Genomic DNA, 16,590 nt, shown 5'->3' with positions numbered 1-16,590 from the left:
GTCATGCTTTGGCTAATTATGGCAGCCTTTAATTTTATGAGGCTGATGAGACTTATTATTTTGAAACATGAATGTGAAAGATTATACTGAGAAACTACTCTTTCCTTCTGAATTTGGGCAAGCTAATTGAAGAAAGTGAAGCAAAGTACTTGTGTTTACACTAGCCTTCACAGATATTCAGCTACATTGTCCTTCCCCTGCAGAGCTTTCCAAGGATGGAAGGCACTAAGATGCATAAAAGGACTTCACAGCAGTGGGAAATAAGGGGAAATTTTGGCTGCTCAAGAACTTCTTAGACTTACTCTGGTGCCAACAGCTGGTAGGCAGGGTTTAGGTATTACATAGCTCCTAGTAACTAAAAGTACTTTGCAAGGCACACTACCAGAACCCATACAGATGGTGGGGAAAATAACTTTTATTCAACTTATTAAATTTTACATTGCTTTTCTCCCAGGTAGCAAAGGAAGCAGAAAGGAGATAGAGTGATGAATTATGAAGCCAGGCAGGGGAGGGTTACTCATAGTCTCTCTGATGGGGAACTTGGCAGGAGCTTCAGAGGTCTAGAACTGCCGCATATTTTTCCCCTCTCTGTACACATCAGTGCTTCGTGGAGCATGGGGCAAAAGACCATGTGATTTCAGTCATTTGAAAAATGTGGTTATATCCTAGAGTTGCATTTTTTAAAATGTGACATGCTGTGTTGAAATGTGTTTTGGAATGCTGATTTTGGATGTAGCCACAATAGTTATTTATTGCTTTGAAATTTTATCGATAGCCCTTAATTCACGACCAACCTTCTTTCATTTTATTTCTTTACTTTTAAGAGATGTGACTTTCTACGAAGGGAGAAAATACATGTGTGTGTTTTGAGGACATGGGGTTGGGGAAAGGTAAGGCAGTAAGAAACAGTAGTCTTATAAAAATATAAATATTATCATAATTGAGCTTATTTCATAGCAATAAAATTGGTGAGTTGGTATTTTGTAATGGTTTACTGGAGAGACAGACATTTGATTTGTATTCGGTCTGTTTCTAGACCGTGTGACATTAAACACATTATCAAATTTCTCTCTCAGTATTCTTAGAAAATGTGGAGGGCGGGCGTAGTGGCTTATGCCTGTAATCCCAGCACTTTGGGAGGCCAAGGTGGGCAGATCATGAGGTCAGGAATTCAAGACCACCCTCGCCAACATGGCAAAACCCTGTCTCTACTAAAATAAAATACAAAAATTAGCTGGGCATGGTGGTGTGCACCTGTAGTCCTAGCTACTCAGAAGGCTGAGGCAAGAGAATCATTTGACCCTGGGGGCAGAGGTTGCAGTGAGCCGAGATTGTGCCATTGCACTCCAGCTTGTGCAGCAAGAGCAAGACTGTCTCAAAAAGAAAAAAAAAAGTGGGTAAAAATACCAAGCTCAAAAGCAGGGAATGAGTGGTAAGTAACAGATTCCAAAGCATTTACAGTGCAATGTTGGCGTATGCTAAGTCCTTAAGAGATGATGAGTTTGAGACCGTTCGGGGTGGATAGACTTGGAAGCAGCAAGTTTGTAAATGCAAGTGTTTTGGTCTAAAACAAATCAAGCCATCTCCTACACCAATACAACTTAAAATCATGGAGCTTGTTTATTAGAGAAGTTAAGTTAGTATACAATGGGTAGGTAACAGAAAAAAAAACCCCAAAGTTTAATTAAGAGAAAAATTAAATTCTGGCATTGTAAAAACTGAAATAAATAATACAAGCACATATTTGGCCTTTCTGGGACATTTTAAATGCCTTTTATCAAGATTTTCAGGTGACAACAAGACATTTTGAAATGATATGACCAAAATAGTTCTTTTCTTTCACTAGACAAATAAAGGAGCTTGAGGGGATTTTGCAACATTTGAATGACAGAATGAAAGTGCAATATATGAGTAGGGCTGCTGAGCTCAATACAACATGAACTACTGGGGAACTAGACAGTGAAGCACCTGTTCTCCTCATTAAACAACCTTCTCCCTTGCCAGAGGAGGAGACTGGGTGAATTTTTTTAAACAAGTGTATTTTTTTTTTTTTTTTTTTTTTTTTGAGACGGAGTCTCGCTCTGTCGCCCGGGCTGGAGTGCAGTGGCCGGATCTCAGCTCACTGCAAGCTCCGCCTCCCGGGTTCCCGCCATTCTTCTGCCTCAGCCTCCCGAGTAGCTGGGACTACAGGCGCCCGCCACCTCGCCCGGCTAGTTTTTTTTTTTTTTGTATTTTTTAGTAGAGACGGGGTTTCACCGTGTTAGCCAGGATGGTCTCGATCTCCTGACCTCGTGATCCGCCCGTCTCGGCCTCCCAAAATGCTGGGATTACAGGCTTGAGCCACCGCGCCCGGCCAAACAAATGTATTTTTAAAATATTATCTAGTCAGATTGAAAGAAGGTGAAAAGGATGAAGGAAGAGAGAGAGAGAGAGAGGGAGAGAGAGAGATAGAATACATCAAGAGAGAAAAAGACCTGAAAACTTCCATTAGTATTACAAATAGTCTTTTAAAGAAAAAAAAAAGTTACATGAATTTTTAAAATAACTGATTTCTTGGTTTAAGGTAATCACTGTTACCAGTATATTAGTATGTATGCACATTTTCTTCATGGCTAATTAGAAAGATTGTTGTTTTTTTCCCACATTAGTGCCAAACATATTCCTAATGATGGCTCTATGCATCTATGCATAGCAATCTGCATATGTCGTTTTCCTTAGAGCCCATGTAATATGGTGTAATTTTTATTTACATAATGGAATAAGTTTCTGTCAAATTAACTGGAAGACCTTGAAATGCTTTGCAAAATAAGGCAGTTCCATTATACATATTAGCGATACATCCACTGCAGAAAAATGTTATTTCTATGTAGTCAAACAAAATGGAATGCTGGGTAGTGACTAAGTGATGTTTTGAATGCCAGCCTGAAATGGTAGTGGGTGTGTTTGGAGGGCCTGATATACATAGAAAACTACCTCAACTCTATAATTAAATTGTTCTATGTGTCTTTCTTTAAAAGACAATAAGAAGTATTCTGACGCCAAAATACATAACTTTCATTTTTTTTTCAAAATATTTTGGCTTCCTAGAGAAATAAAACGTTTTATTTTTCATGCAGATTCAGATAATATAGGGGATCATTGACTAGGATAAATCATCAGCTGAACATGTTAAAATTTTTTTGGTTATGTGTAAAAATAGAGAAACAGGAAAATAGAGCAATTAAGTATACAGTTATTTCTAACATATTTCACGCATATGCATTATCAATAAATGAATACACATATACATGTATGTATGTGCATATGTATATATATTTGTGTGCATATATATGCAGATATGTATATGTATGTGTAAACATATATATGTGTGTATATACAGAAATATTTTATTGTATTTTGCCCTTATAGAATTGTTTTTGTCTTAAATTTTTAACTATGTCCTCTTTCTCTGAGACTTTCCATGTTTTGGTAATTCAGGTTAAAGATGGCATTAATTTGGCACAAAGTAACACATTTTTTCTCTCCTGGTGAATTAATTAGATATCCTTAGAAGAAAAAAAGAAAAAGAACATTTTATTTGTGATTGAGCTTTTCCCATTTTAGGAAAAGTAAACTTATTCCTACCTGAGCCAAATTTTAGTTAAGCGAAGCTGGATTCCAATTCCCTATACTGTCTTCTGTTGAGCCCTCTCCTCCTGGGCTTCCTGGGAGCCCTGAGCCCTTCATATTTCCCTTCCCTCTCACATTAAAACTGGCAACTGGCTCTCATTTTGATTTTAAATCTCGGAGATGATATAATAGAGAAGAAAATGGACTTATAACAATGACAGATGTGCTTTTTAGTCACTTCCACCACTTACTAGTGGCTTGACTTTTGACTAGAACTTCAAATAAACATAGCATGAGTAAAAATCACACTTTGTATTGCAATCTAAATATAATCTGACTCCTGACATTTTTAACCAATTCAATTCCCTAATTAATCTTAACCTAGGACTTTTATTTATTCTAGCCACATCTAGCTTAGCCGTCCACTCTATCTTATGATCAGGATGAGCATCAAACTCAAATTATGCACTAATCGGAGCACTACGAGCAGTAGCCCAGACAATCTCATATGAAGTAACTCTCGCCATTATTTTATTATCAATTCTGCTAATAAGCGGCTCATTCAACCTTCACTCACTTATTACAACACAAGAACATCTCTGACTTCTCCTACCATTTAAAAATATTTAAAAATATTTACCATTTAAATATTTTTAAAATCTAAGAATCATGACTTTTTTTTCAGGCTCCAAAATATCTTTTTTGTTGTGTTAAATCTCTTTAAAACTCCTTACTTATATTTCCTACTTACATTTTCTTACATTCTTGCCCTCATTCATGTGTTTATATTTGACAACTGTTCAAGTTATTAAACTCTTTCTTCTCTTTCAAGTCACAGGATTCTTCCAAATTTTCAATTATTTTTATTTCTCCGTGTCATTGTGAGATGCCATCGACCATTTGAATTATATTGTAATGTCAAGTATGAGCACATAGGCCTTGGCAGATAGAAATATGATGTCTTCTTTAGTCACCTACTGACAATGGAATTGAAAATCTGGGACCTCACTATTTAAAAATGTCCCAGGAGCTCTCTCTGCTCCCAGAAGCAAGCCAGGAGAGGGGGGCTTCAACCAATACAACTGCTTCCTCTTATTCTATCTGAATCAGAACAAACAGCTTCCTTCTCACAGAGAACACAGAGTAAGGGAGAAGAAGCAAACCCCCTTCCTTTTTCCAAAAGATTCTTTCTCCAGGGAGATGATCTATCTTCTAGGCAACTCAGAAATCTGCTTACTTGCACAAGCATGGTAGATAGACACACTTCTTTCCAAAACTTGATTTCTTGATTGTCTCTCAATTGCAACAAAAGATGCCCTGATACCTACACTTTCTCTCCCAAGATTCAGATGCAATGGGATGTCTGTATACATCTCAATAGAAAATTTTAATTATTTTAGTGGCTGGGATGTAAAAATAATAAATTGGAAGAGAGAAATGATCAGAAACAAATGCTCAAGTCACCGTATTCTAAGTGTTCCCTTTGAAGACTTATAAGATATAGTTAAAGCATGCAGAAAAATAAAGTAGGCTCTGGAAATCTGAGAAAAAAGAGGGAAGTAAGATTGCCATTTGATCATTATACCGTAAAAAAGCAACTACTCAATTAGAGGAAAAATGAATGACTCTAAATAAACAGAATGGCAATAGGCAGTGGCAAACTATATGAAAAGAAGTATAGATATTATTCAGCGATTATGTAAAATAAATCAGGAGAATAAATTAGAAAAATGTGCTAGAATAAAAAAGGTAAGAACATACGGGTGTGCACACATGAAGGTGCACGTGCACACACACAGACACAAAACACTTCTTAAGTGTAAGAAAAAAAATCAATGTGAAAATAAAATACAACCAAGGTAACCGCAAAACTTTGTTGAAATGAATGGAAACAAAATTGAATCAAAGAAGACAAATATTCTGTGTCTGGATGGGAAAGTTCGTATTTTTTGAGATCTTACTTTTCTCGAAATTTATATATGTATTTAATTCTGTCTCAATCAACTTGTCAAAATTATCTTTAATACTTTTAGAATATTTAGAAGGTGAGACTAGAAAAAATAGCTTTTAAGAAGAAGTGTAGGTTAGGCATGGTGGCTCACACCTGTAGTCCTAACTGCTTGGGAGGTGGAGACAGGAAGATGACTTGAACCCAGGAGTTTGAGACCAGCCTGGGCACTGGTCTCTACAACAAAACAAAACAAAACAAAAAAAACACTTCAGCCTGGGTGACAGATTGTTCAGAGGGAGGCCCTGTCTCAAAAACGAAAAACCCCAAAAATGTGTAGTTGGTGATTTATATAGCCATGTAGTATAACATGGAGTACAAGCACACAAATAAAGTCAGTTTGGTACTAATGCTAAAGTAAAAACATGTGCAGAAAAATGGAAAAGATTATTTATCTCCGGAAAGAGCTATGTTCCTAAGTGTGTATACACATAATAAACCATGTTAAAAACACCACATTAATCAATGGAAAGATTATCACACAAAGAGAACAATTCACATTCCCATAGTGTATAATTTCAGATGAATAAAAACTTGATTTATATATATATATATATATATATATATATATTTTTTTTTTTTTTTTTGAGACAGGGTCTGTGTCGCCAGGCTGGAGTGCAGTGGGGCAGTCTCTCCTCACTGCAGCCTTAACCTCCCATGCTCAAGCGATCTTACGGTCTCAACCTCTGGAGTAGCTGGGACTATAGGAGTACACCACCACACCCAGTTTTGTTTTGTTTTGTTTAATTTTTCTTTTTTACTTTTTGTAGAGACAAACTCTCGCTCTGGTGCCCGGGCTGATTTTGAATTCCTGGGCTCAAGTGATCCTCCCACTTTGGCCTCCTGAGTAGTAGGGACCACAGGCATGAGACCAAAATGCTTGACCTACCCTTTTTTTTTTAAGCTATTTTTTCTAGTCTCACCTTCTAAATATTCAGCAACCTCTGTCTTCTGGGCTCAAGTGATCCTTCCACCTCAGCCTGTTGAGTAGCTGGGAGTATACGCATGCACCACTACTAATTTCTTTTTTTGGTTTTTTTTTTTTGGTACATACAGGGTTTCTACCATGTTGTCCAGTTTGATTGTGAACTACTGGTCTCAAGATATGTGTCTGCCTCGGCCTTCCAAAGTGCTAGAATAACAGGTGTAAGCCACCATGCCCAGCCAAAAACAATTAATGTTTAAAGTTAATAAGTAATATACATTAGGCAAAAGTTTATGTGTTCTTGTAAAATAAATTCTTTTAAAGATTGAAGTAACAGTCCAAACCAAAACTATAAAGAAGAAAAAATTTTACTTCATTAAAGTACTTCATTAAAAATATTGTAACGTTAAAATATTTTAATTTTAAAACCATAATTTAAAATATTTTTAATGTTTTAAAAGTCAAACCATCATACAATATAATGCTATCAACTAGGAGAATATTTACAATAAGAGAAATATTGATACACAGTCTATAATTTTTTTGCATACTGATAAAATGAAAAGATGCTTCTATGAACCAAAGTACTAAAATAAGCAGTTCACTAAAGATAAACCACAAATGGCAAACAAATATGTCAAAATGCTTATTTTATTTATAATTAAATAACTATATTATTAAAAATACTTCTATAATCCTTTTTCTTTGCTTGATGAATTAGCATAGGTTTAAAAACCTGATAATACTTAATTTTAGCAGTTTCACAAGAGAAGGAAATAAATATTGATGCAAACTTTAAAACATTGTATATTCTGTATATTGAGTCTTAAAAATGTTTATAGACTGATCCAAGTAATTTTATTTATTATATGTACTCTAAGAAATGATCTGAAATTGAAAAAATATAAATACAAGTATTCTCAGGAGAGAGTTCTTTGTAGCAGCAGAAAAGAATGTTAACAGCTTAAATGGTCAACAAAGTAAATATTTTGATAGATTATGGTACTTGTATATGTGAAAGAATGCCATACAACTATTTACATAATATCCTCAAGGCTTTCCCTAAAAATAAAATTATGCTTTAGCATGATGTCAAATGATAAAATGCATACTTCAATGTTATGCAGAAAATAGAAGTTCAAGTATGTAACAATATAAGTGATAAATATGTGATAAAATGGCTAAATGGCAGCATTTGTTTTGGTTAAGTGGCAGAATTTTAAGTTAATCTGTTATTCTTAATAGCAAATTTTATAAACACATTTTGTTTATAGGTATCTTCACTCAGCAATTTTTCTACTATTTTGGAATACTTGGTTTCCCAAATACTCTTTTAGGGAACAAAATACTGCTTTTATCAGTAGACAAAGTATTGAATTTGCTTTGCTGCTATATATTTCATCATAAAAAACTGACAGCTTTTTTCATAGTATCATTGATGAATTCAATTATGTTCTGTCCATTTTTCCCCAAGCTTAATAACCTCTGGGTGGGCTAGAATTCAATTTTAGATCCTTTCTGTGAAATCTAAAACTATAGACCAATCTGGCTAAGAAGAACCCTGATAACTGTGCCACAGTAACTCAGAAGTTGTCAAAATTCCATTCTATCAGTGAGTGCTACTAGTTTGTCATGTGTCAGATGGGGCTCTCAAATTCACCCCACCCCAGAGGAGCTGCTTAGGCAGAGCTCAGCTTAAAGCCTAGCAGGTTTTCCCATTTACAACATCTGGTTGACTAAACGGACTTTGGATTTGCTCTGGACTTCTTCCCATCTTGGATTTGGGAAAAGGGTGGGAGAAAAAATTGAAGTCCCAATTTGATTTCTAGGCACAGATCACATTCTCCAATCCAATTTTTACCAAAGAGGCCTATTTTGGGATTTTTCAAATGTGTAACAACCACAGTGAAATTGTACTTTTCTAAATTTCCTACTTTTTAAGAAAAGAGCTCCATTTACTTCAAGAAAATTGTTAGAAAGAGAGATGTGCAGCAGTGAAGCATTAGAAGAATTTTTAGTTCCAGAATATTCCACAATTTTAATACAACCAAACGCCCACCCTCTCTTAAAATTCTTCCCTTGTATTTCACTTTCTGCCTACATCTGAAAGGGAGAGGAGGCTGCTCTGAGAACTGGCCATCTCAGAATAAGAAGAAGGAAAGCAGGGGAAATTTTCTCTACTTAGTGGTTTATTTGTTTCCTTTCTATTTTGCCAGAAAACCCCATACAATAAGTTATAAGCCCCTCATTCAGCAAATAATAAAGTGAGATTCTGTCTTCCATTTGGGTGTGTTTCCATGCATTTAGTTCTAATGGTCTGGACCCATAAGGAGAAAAGCTGAATACTAAGGTTTGGATATCTCTTAGTTCCTATTTGAATGACACATTGAGACAGTCGAAGTTTCTTACACACACTCTTCAACTTTAAGTTGTAATAATTCATTCCCATTATCAAAACGTTTGGATCAAGAAACAGAAATAACAACTTTCTTTTGATCATTAATGAAAAGGCACTACTTGTCATTTGTTTCAAAGTTCAGCAGTTGGACAATATGAGTTTGACAAGAATCATTATTTAGGCTTCCTTTATACTATTATATATGGTTATTTTTGTATTTTAAACTGAATGTTTATATTCCCTCAAAATTCTTATGTTGAAACGTAACCCTCAATGTTATAATATTTGGAGATGAAGATTTTGAGAAGTGGTTTGACCATGAGAGTGGAGTTCTTGTGAACAAGATTAATGCCCTTATAAAAGAGGCGCTTTCCAACTTGTGAAAACACAATCAGAAGATCTCTGATCTATGACCCAGAAAGTGGGATTTCACCGGACATTGAACCTGTTGGAAGCCTTGATCTTAGACTTCCCAGCCTCCAGAGCTGTGACAAGTGTCTGTTGCTTATAAGCCATTCCAATAATTTCATTATAGCAACCTAAATAAACTAAGACAATGTTCATGTTTAATTCGTCTAAATAAAGTATGTAAAATATAAAAAGTGCCCTTTAAATTATTTCTATTTGAATTGTAATTCTTTGACCCTTGATTGAAAACCCTGTTATAAAAATATGTGTGTGATAAGAATGACTCTAATATCTAACGTTATTGCAATATATTGGAGTTACCATTATCAAACATTAATTATAATATTAATAGAAAAATTAAATATGAATATCATATTTCTCATGAAGTAGCTCTAAATATGTTAAAGTGTAGAGTTAGAAAGAAAGATTTCTAACTTTAGAAAGCCTCCTGGACTCTATAAGCCAAATGTATTTCTCAACATGAACAAATAACATTTTCTTTAACTATGAAGATATTTTAGAATATGTATATTAATTTTGGATTTTGTTTTGTAAATACAATTGTACTTTGATTTAGAAATTCGTAATTTGTGATTATTTTAGTTTTTATTCATCCCATGGATATATGTTATTTATTATAAAAATTTACATAACTTCAAAAGATAAAATTTAAAGGTCTTGCCTCCTTTGCTAGGGGACCCATTCCTGTAAAAAATGGTCCATGTTCATATACACTCAGGTACACAGACACACAAAATATGTGCATGCGTGCATACACGCACACCATACACATAGACACAGCTCATTTGTTTCCTTCTGATTAAAGTGTATGGAAAATTTTGTCAGCAGCTATAAACTTCTTCCCCAGTTGTAGAGGGACAATTTTGATATTAATATAATGCACTAAGTTGGCTTGTAGTGGGATAAATACTGAGGTACTGTAAAACCCTTTGTTTTTCTGCCAAGAACACATGTTCCTGTCTTTTTCAGCAGTCCCTTTAGAAAAGAATTAATTCCAGACAGCTTTGAGCTATTTATGCCAGCACCACAGGCACTAAAGGAAGCAGCTTTCAAGAGAATGGCTACCTCTATCCTCACCTTAATGATTTTTCTTCTGGATCAATGCTCATAGGTTTTGGAGTCTGTGTGCAGAGTATTTATTAAGTTGACTATAATGACTGGGGATAGCACCTGCTTCTCCTGTTGATCCCCTGTATTATTGTGTGTTTTTTTTTTAAAAAAAACACCATGTCTGGTTTCAAAGAAATCCTCAAAATCTTGTCACATAAAATATGATTCAGAAATTATGAAATTCTCATCGCTAAAATTTGGTATTCAGATTCTTATTCCAGGTAAAAATATGTTTAGGTATCTAATGAAAATGGTAATTACACCTGAGTTCATTTATCTTAAAATCAGTCTTAGTTGTATTTCTTTGTATTTTATTTTTCTCCTATTTACATGTCACTGCGTAAGTCTTGAATATTATTTAAGTTTTCTTTCATTGTGCTGCCTGGTACTTATTCCCTTTCCCCTGACGTTCCGGCAGCAACCACAACTTCATGTAACTATTGTTTTGAAGAGAAAGGGCACGTATAACTTAGTTTTGTTGTTGTTGTTGTTTTGTTTTGTTTTGTTTTAAAGCAAATACAATTGTGTGTGAGAGAGAATATGGGTGAATATGTATATATGTTTATACTAGTAGAGACAGTGAAATAGGAAAACTTCATGAGATAAAAGGTTTTCTGAATACCAAAAGTTTGACTTCAAATATCAGAGCTTAAAGCTCTGTAGGAAGTCAGGTTGAATCGATTCCAAATACAAAGTGATAGTAAAGCTAACCTTGTCTACCCTGGGCAAAATTGATCACCAAAGAAAGAGATGATGGTGACACTACTTGACCCTAAAGTCCCGATTCAACGACAAGCATCCATGAGACGAACCACCCTATCTTGTCTTGATCTGCACTGCAGCCCTTTGCTTTTTACGGGTTACCTGATAAACCAGCTCATGCACTCTGTGGTCTGCACTAATGCTTGGATTCCTCTGGTGGCCAGCTCCTGCTCTGAACTTGGCTCTCATCTGGCTGGTGAATGGGTTGGGGTAGACAGCCCATCTGGAGCTTGTGGTTACTATTAAGGAGGTGAAGATGTGCATAGGACTTCAAGGGTGTGTTCAAGTTCATCTCTAAATAAGCTCACGGTGTCCCCAAGCTCTTCCCAGGGAAATGTGGAACATGTCCTACATCCTCTCTGCTCTGAGGCTCTACTGAAATAATATAAAATTGCGAATGCTCCGTTTCCATGACTGCGATATAAGACCAGAACTAGAAGCCCTCTAAAGCAGTGCTTCTGAAATTATATGTAAGGACCCTTTTTTCAGAGTCCAATTTTTTTGTTTTTTTAATATCTAAGCGGTCATAGGTGAATACACTTGCAAAGTGAAAATAAGCTATTAGTAAAATAAAAGTTTAGAGGCAATATTTCATCTCCTAGATGGCTGCAGAGGAGTCAGGATCACCGTATTAAGCTGTATGACAGTGCTGGTAAGGGAGAGGCTAGAGGCAGAGAGTGTAGCCCCAGAGCCCTATCAGTGCCCTATTGAAAGGTTGACTCTATACACCCTTTTGCCCAAAGCTTTGATTTACTTTGTCAGTTCCCAGAGTGTCAGAAAACTAATTATATGGACAGGAGACAGGGAAATAATGGGTACAAAAGAGTGGTTCCCTGGCAAAGGCCCCACCTGCAAGTCTGGAAACCCATGGCACTAATTGGGAATGAGCATTCCTGTTTTCATGCCCAAAAGTTGCCTTTTGGCCTGCCATGCTCCCCTATCCTGTGCCCATATAAAACTCAGACCCCAGGCTCCAGAACCTATGAGGGAGATGAACAGAAGAGCATAAGAATGGCAGAACAGCGTGGTGGAGAAGGCAAGAAGAAAAGGAACGGAACGTCTGAATGCCAAAAGGAGTCTGGCTGGGGATGATCAGAGAAGAGATCAGCCACTGGATAGCCAAACTCCAGGGGAAGATCATCTTCCCACTCCATCCCCTTTCCAGTTCCCCATCCATCCCACTGAGAGCCACCTACACCACTTAATAAGATCCCTGAATTTATCCTTCAAGTCCATGTGTGACGTGATTCTTCCTGGATGGCAGACAAGGACCTGGGTATCAAGAGGGCACTGAGCTGGTTAACACTTAAGCTGTCTGTGGACAGCAAAGCTAGAAGAATGCACTGTAACACACTCCCACTTGGGCTTTGGAAATCATAGGTATCCACCCCTAAATGTTACCAAGGAGACAGAGCCCCAAAACACTCACCTCAGCTCTTGCACCTGCCTGTCTGCATGCTCCCCTTCCTGTAAGGGATTTGAGTGCATGGTGCTGAACACACAAGCCACACCCCTGTCACACATCCTGTAGAGGGGTCAGGGAACTCTTCTGCTTCACTAACACTCTGCCTTTGCCAAGATTGATGACAGTGCATCATAAATACTCCTACTCTTAGGTTTCAGGAAGAAACCTATGAGGTGCCTTGTTACAAATTCCAAGAATACCCCAGCAAGAATAAATTCATTATACACATTAGTAACCTTGATGATAACCATACTTTTTTTTTTTTTTTTTTTTTTTTTTTGAGGCGGAGTCTCGCTCTGTTGCCCGGACTGGAGTGCAGTGGCCGGATCTCAGCTCACTGCAAGCTCCGCCTCCCGGGTTTACGCCATTCTCCTGCCTCAGCCTCCGGAGTAGCTGGGACTACAGGCGCCCGCCATCTCGCCCGGCTATTTTTTTTTTTTTTGTATTTTTAGTAGAGACGGGGTTTCACCGTGTTAGCCAGGATGGTCTCGATCTCCTGACCTCGTGATCCGCCCGTCTCGGCCTCCCAAAGTGCTGGGATTACAGGCTTGAGCCACCGCGCCCGGCCTATTTTTTTTTTTGAGATGGAGTCTGGCTCTGTCACCCAGGCTGGAGTGCAGTGGCCGGATCTCAGCTCACTGCAAGCTCCGCCTCCCGGGTTCACGCCATTCTCCTGCCTCAGCCTCCCGAGTAGCTGGGATTACAGGCGCCGCCACCTCGCCCGGCTAGGTTTTTGTATTTTTAGTAGAGATGGGGTTTCACCGTGTTAGCCAGGATGGTCTCGATCTCCTGACCTCGTGATCCGCCCGTCTCGGCCTCCCAAAGTGCTGGGATTACAGGCTTGAGCCACCGCGCCCGGCCAACCATACTTTCTTAACTAGCATTCTGTCTTATTTCCTCATTGCTTTCCCAGTATTTCCTAAGTTCATTTTCCAGATAAATTATTCTTACTTGAATCATTGAGAGGGAGCAGGGACCCCTCTTGGCCTGTGGGCCCACCCAAACATAGAATTAAAGAAAAATCTTGAGTTTCTTCCAGGGACCTAGCTAGCGCAGGGACCCCTCTTGGCCTGTAGGCCCACCCAAACATAGAATTAAAGAAAAATCTTGAGTTTCTTCCAGGGACCTAGCTAGCCTGGAAAAGTATATAAGGAACTTGATAAGCAAGAAGGTAATATTCAAAACAATAGGCAAGAAAGTCGGAAACTAAAGGTAACAAATATCCCTGAGTTGTTTTGCTGAAATCTGGATCCACACCAAATGGGGATGCTAAGGACTAAACTCAGATCACTTATGTTCTTTGTTCTACATTTTTTCCTGAAGGGCCTGGAGGAAGCCACATCCAGGAGCCACAAGCTAAAGTTCTTTTATGCCCACCCCAAATTTTTAAACAAAGCTTCTCTTTTTTAACCAACTGCAAATCAGACGAACTTCAAATCTACATATGACCTTAGGCCAAACATTGTGTAACCTCTATGTATTGATTTATGATTTTGCCTGTAACTTCTGCTTTCCTGAAATTTACACTTGCCTTTAAGAAAACACTTACCTGAAAGCCATTGGGGAAGTTGGGACTTAAGCCTGAACTGCCTGATTATCTTTTCTTGGTGCCCTGCAAATAAATGCTTTCCTTTCTCCTGCTGCAAACCTTGGTGTGGGTATTTGGCCTTACTGGCCCAGTGAGCCTACCCCAGTTTAGTTTGGTAACATCATAGGCTCAGGGACTAATTCTGAAGGAATAAAACCAAAGTCACCACTACTAAAGTCCAGCCTGCCAGCCAGAAAATGAAGGAGAGTAAAAGTAGGAAAAATATCTATATTTGATTGAGAATTTACTCTATAGCGCCTGCATTTTTTTTTCTTTTCTTTTCTTTTTTTTTTTTAGATGGAGTTTCACTCTTGTCACCCAGGCTGTAGTGCAATGGCGTGATCTCGGCTCACTGTAACCTCTGTCTCCTGGGTTCAAGCAATTCTCCTACTTCAGCCTCCTGAGTAGCTGGAATTACAGGCACCCACCACCACACCAGGCTAACTTTCGTATTTTTAGTAGAGACAGGGTTCCACCATGTTGGCCAAGTTCATCTCAAACTCCTGACCTCAGGTGATCCACCTGCCTTGGCCTCCCAAAGTGCTGGTGTTACAGGCGTGAGCCACTGCACCTGACTGAGCCTGCATTTTTTTATTAGAAATACTTACGTTACCTTGAGTTGGCAAGAGTACATTTTCTACATTTGAGAATAAACGTGGTCTTGAGAAGCCACGTAAAATAGAATTCAATCTTTCCACCCGTGATATTGTAGCTGGTAAAACTTCTATGTGCAGTTCTGTGATTATATGGCTTGTTACTGATAAACTAAGTTTTCTGTGTAATAATTTAAGAATATCCAAAAGAGTTAAATATAAAAGAAAATGTAAAGTAATTGACAATTACTATTTTATAAAAGGTAAAAAGGATAATCTAATGGCATGTGGGCAGGAGTTTAATGAAGATAAGAAATGGGCAAAATCTCTCTGCTGTTTCTTTTTGTTCAGTAATCTCCCTCCAGGCAAGTGTATGCAGGGAAAGTTCCTAATGAAGAGAACAAAGTTAACTGAAGTTTACTTCTTGTGAATGCTTAATATAAAAAACTGGTTTCATGAAGTCCCAGTATTTTACAAAGCAAACTAGACCCACAAAGAAATATATAATTTATGATTATACACAAATTATAAAATAACCTAAAAATACTATAGCATTTGCAGAAGGTAAAAAAGATGACTTCTCCAAAATAGTCATTGTAAAACCCACTATTATTCTTCTGTCCACAAGGAACACTCCCATCTCTTTAAGAAACAAATTGCGCTACTGCTGGAGCTGATAAAATAGCAGTGGAAACAACTCTATCAAGCTTCCTATTATAAACTATCATTCTAGGCTTTATAGCTTGGCTCTTTCAAACTAAAGTATATTGGGCAGAGACCAGGCATACAAATTGCCAGCCAAAATACATTAAGTCTGGTTGAGCTGTCTTTTTTTGGAGGATGCAAATTGGAGCATTGTGCTCTGTGTGCAGTTAGTGCTTGGCATGGGGCTGCAACAATGCTTCTGACAGTGTGACAAAAAAAAAATAAATAAATAAAATAAAAAATGAAAAACTTTTCAGTGGGAAATTTTAAAACAGATTGGTTATTATTTCAAAATATACAAATTTTACATTTGTTACAATTAAGACGAATTTTAGTTCATGAAAACAATATTTTAACATCACATAATATAATATGCATAATACTTTTCATCCAAGTTTATGGGAAACAGTCCATTTGATGGTTTTATTGATAACTAAACCATTTGAAGGAATCATTGACTCATAAGTAGCATCTATGATTATAGCCTTCTGTGGTGACTGAGGGAAAATGGCTTAAGATTAGCAGATATTTTGTTCAAATAGCTGTGCTTATGAGTTTTGCTTCAGAGATGCAGGAATAGAATCAAAAATTTAACCTGAAATAGTTCTGGACATATCAGAAAGTTTAAGTTTTGACTTGTGGATATTCTGTATCTATAAATCCATTTTTTAAGTTCATGGAGTTTGGTCTCTTCATCTTGGCTTCTTTTGCACTGAAACATTAGCATAGTAATGGGATATTATAGCAAAAGGATATTATTCCCGTCAGTTCACCCAAGTTATTCCCCTCAGTTGATGACTTAGTCCCTTCAAAATTACATTGAAACTTGCTGGTTCTTCCTTCATTCAAGAATATTTATTGATTCTATGATATGCCAGGCACTGTGAAGATAAGAGAAAGATAAACAAGTTTCCTGTCTTTGTGGAGTTTATACAAGGAGTTTGCGATGTTATTAGTAACACTGCTATTAGGTTATTAGGGGGCTTCAGGAATCTGAA

At 37.1% G+C, this 16,590-nt stretch overlaps 1 protein-coding gene across 2 annotated transcripts in view; it reads right to left on the bottom strand.

Moving 5' to 3' along the window:
• GALNTL6 (polypeptide N-acetylgalactosaminyltransferase like 6) overlaps positions 1 to 16,590 on the bottom strand; it is a 1,250,966-nt gene that overhangs the window by 1,009,157 nt on the left and 225,219 nt on the right. Inside the window, exon 1 of one of the 2 annotated variants that reach the window (XM_033215694.1) lies at positions 11,344 to 11,430. The exons of the other annotated variant lie outside the window; for it this stretch is intronic. Within the exon in view, the coding sequence (XP_033071585.1) occupies positions 11,344 to 11,430 (87 nt within the window). Of the gene's footprint in view, positions 1 to 11,343; positions 11,431 to 16,590 lie in introns of those variants that run through there. 2 annotated transcript variants of the gene reach the window in all.

This window comes from Trachypithecus francoisi, unplaced genomic scaffold, assembly GCF_009764315.1.
Source record: "Trachypithecus francoisi isolate TF-2019V2 unplaced genomic scaffold, Tfra_2.0 Lachesis_group1, whole genome shotgun sequence".
Lineage (NCBI taxonomy): Eukaryota > Metazoa > Chordata > Mammalia > Primates > Cercopithecidae > Trachypithecus > Trachypithecus francoisi.
The sequence above is the reverse complement of the archived record's forward strand: the minus strand, read 5'-3'. Positions and strand labels throughout refer to the sequence as shown.